General features: G+C 41.3%; 1 protein-coding gene across 1 annotated transcript; it reads right to left on the bottom strand.

Annotated features, from left to right (window-relative positions):
- Window positions 1-297: 297 nt before the first annotated feature.
- Window positions 298-1,602, bottom strand: LOC128036180 (autophagy-related protein 23-like). Its single transcript, XM_052627083.1, has 2 exons — window positions 1,174-1,602; window positions 298-810 (listed from the first exon to the last, which is right to left on the bottom strand). Exons 1-2 carry the CDS (start codon window positions 1,600-1,602, stop codon window positions 298-300), a joined length of 942 nt encoding a protein of 313 aa, XP_052483043.1.
- Between the last annotated feature and the right edge of the window lie 1,486 nt (window positions 1,603-3,088).

Genomic DNA, 3,088 nt, shown 5'->3' on the forward strand with positions numbered 1-3,088 from the left:
TTACATGGTTGTACTGTTTCATGAATGCCTGTGCTAGGTCCCTCCATGAACCAATCTTGGTACGACTCAATTGATTGTACCATTTAGACGTTGCCCTTACCAAACTGTCTTGGAAACAGTGTATTAACAGCTGATCACTATTAACGTAGCCAGTCATCCTTCTACAGAACATGGTTATGTGGGCTTTGGGGTTAGCTAGTTCCATTGTATTTTTCAAATTCAGGCATCTTGAATTTGGGAGGAAGTACTAAATCTGGGACTAAGCTTAGATCTTTAGCTTCGATTCCCTGATTACTATCAGTGCTTTCCAAGGCTTTGAATTTTTTCCTCCAACCATTTATACCTATCTTCCCACTGTTTTGGCAATTCCGCATTCGCCTTTCCTTCTTCAGCTTTCTCATCAAAATCGGGAATAATAGGATTAATTGAGTTTTCTCCCGGGCTTAAACTTGATCGTCCTTGGAAAATTGTGGGGATCGTGACACCAGTTTGTAATTGTTGCGGCCTAATTATGACAGGCGGTCCTTTTGGGTATATTTCAGTTTGGGCTTGTACATTTGGTGGAGTAAAACCCGGAGGATATAACGGATCCTCATTACCTTCTCCAGGATTGGCCATAGGGCCCTTTCCTTTATCTACTCTCCCAGTCAGTAGATGGGTCAATTCAGCCATCGCATCTTTTTGAGCCTTGATCAAATTTTCCATCATGTCTTCTTGGATTTTATCTAGTCGCTCTTGCATTTGTACTTGTAACCGTTCTTGCATATCCTTTTGCATTTGCTCCAGTTTCTCTACTCTTTGGTCTATTTCCTTAGTTTTTCGATGAGTACCGTATTGATGCTTAATTGGTGAGCTTTTGTCGGTTTCTAGGTTAACTGTAATGATTTTAACCAATTAGGGTATTTTGGTGGACTTTAATGCATATGATGCAATGTAATGCAATGCATGAATGCAAAAAAGACGTCGATTCTAATTCAATTTCATTTAGAAATATTCATTTAGAAAACAAAATTCTTTACATAAAATATATTACATATACAGTTTTGCCCTAATGCTCAGAACTTTAATTTTTCTAAATAGCGAAGCAAGCGCTTTTCCCCGGTCTGATTCTAACTCGTATTTTACGCTCAAAGTGTCAGCTTGTACTGCCAAGGTCTGTAAGTAATCGGATACCTCCTGAATCTGGGCTACGGCTTCTCCCATAACGTGATCTCTGTCTCTAACTTGGCTCTGATAATAGTGGAGCTGCTCTTTCTGACGTTCTTCATTCGCTTCAAAAAATTCAACCCGCATCTCGTAGTCTTGTAATGCCGCATCTAATTCTTCTACTCTTTTATTTGTTTCCTCAATCTTGTTCAAGCTCGCTCTTAACTCCACCGCGGTATTACGATTTCGGTAACGATGAAGAGACCTTTCAGGTTCAGCTATTCTTGGCTTTAATTCATCTGTCTCACTCCGGCTTTCTAACAGATTCCTCTCTAAGGCCTTGTTTTGTAACTGAATCTCTTGGCATTTCTTTTCCCATCCATCAGCCTTGCCCTTTTCTTCCCTAATCTCTTGTCGCCACTGTTCTGAAGTCTTCCCTAGCCCAGGGGTTCTCATTGACAAATGCAACTTCTTATAATCCGTTTTTAATTCAGGTCCTCCTCGGCTTTACTCTTTCCCTTTCTTAATTGTTTAGCTTCTAGCTTTTGAACATCAGTGTCTAGCCTCAAATGCGTCTTTTCTTCTTCCAACCGCTCTATCTTCCTTTCATGTTCTAAATTCTTTTTTTCAAAATCTTGTTTTATAATTTCCAACTCTGATGGGATGACTTGTAGGTACTCTTCCATTGGTCGAACACCCTCTAAGTTTAACTCCAGAATGTTATCATTAATTCTCTTGCTTCGCCACTCCTCGTATTTTGGAGTTGTCATAGAACCTACAGCTAGCCTTTTCAACCTATGAACCTGATTCAAAGCCTGAGAAATTTCTTTCACCTTTTTCTTGTAATTGTTTCCTCGGTACGAGAACTCACATTGAGCTAAACCATGCGTTGCCGGCACAAACTGTCTTGAATTGTATTGCCTTAGGACCAACAATGGTGCATACCCGACGGCTCCTCAAATCCCAAGCAACGGAACCCAATCAAAGCTCCCACAACGATAGAGAATTCCATCAGGAATCAACTAGGGAGCTCTCCACTCCACATCATCCTCTTGAAGATTTTGCAGAATTGCTATCCAATTTTCCTCCGATATATCGTCCCTTCTTGGCGTAGCCACGATCTCTTTTAACGGGGAGTAATTGCCAGAGAAAACTCGATATGAAACTTTCTCGACCTTCCAGAAATGACTATGGAACCAAGCTATCAACAATTGCGCACAGCCTATAAATCTGCCTTCACCAGCTCGCCTACACGCATTCAAAGATCTAAACGTTTCAGCCAAAATCGCAGGAACAAGCGTGACCCCTTCACCCAACTGATCAAAGAGATCTGAAACCGCTTCCTCAACATGCCCCAATGCTCTAGGGAAAATCACTAACCCGTAGATACTCAAAGCAAACACATCGACCTTCTTTTTCCCATCCGGATGCGCTAGAATCAAGTCTCGCAAATTTTTCCATGGAATACATTTACACTCTCCCTTCTGCTTGATCCTGGCTGTGATCCATTGCTTGCTCATGCCAGTAATATTCATCAGTTTCTTCCAAAATACCGGGACATACGCGGCTCTAGAGTATGCTTTATCCACCTGAAACCTTGGACAACGTAGTAAAGCCGTATATTCCTCCACCGTAGGCACCAGATCTACTTTGCCAAAAGTGAAACAGCTATATGTAGGATTCCAATATTAAGCAAGGGCCCAAAACAATCGCTCATCTACCTTGATATCAAGCAAATACGGCAAGTCTCCATAATTAGAGTAAAACAACTGCTTGGTCTCATCGTTCCACTTATCCCATATCTCTTTTAACTCCTGAAGGTAATTTTGCGTCACACTAATATGAGTGTAGTCCCACAGCTCTGACACATAATCCTTAGCTAGACTGTCTCCCTTTTCCAATTGCACTTTCTCTGACCATATACGGACAATGGCATTGTCCT

This window comes from Gossypium raimondii, chromosome 13, assembly GCF_025698545.1.
Source record: "Gossypium raimondii isolate GPD5lz chromosome 13, ASM2569854v1, whole genome shotgun sequence".
NCBI classification, from domain to species: domain Eukaryota; kingdom Viridiplantae; phylum Streptophyta; class Magnoliopsida; order Malvales; family Malvaceae; genus Gossypium; species Gossypium raimondii.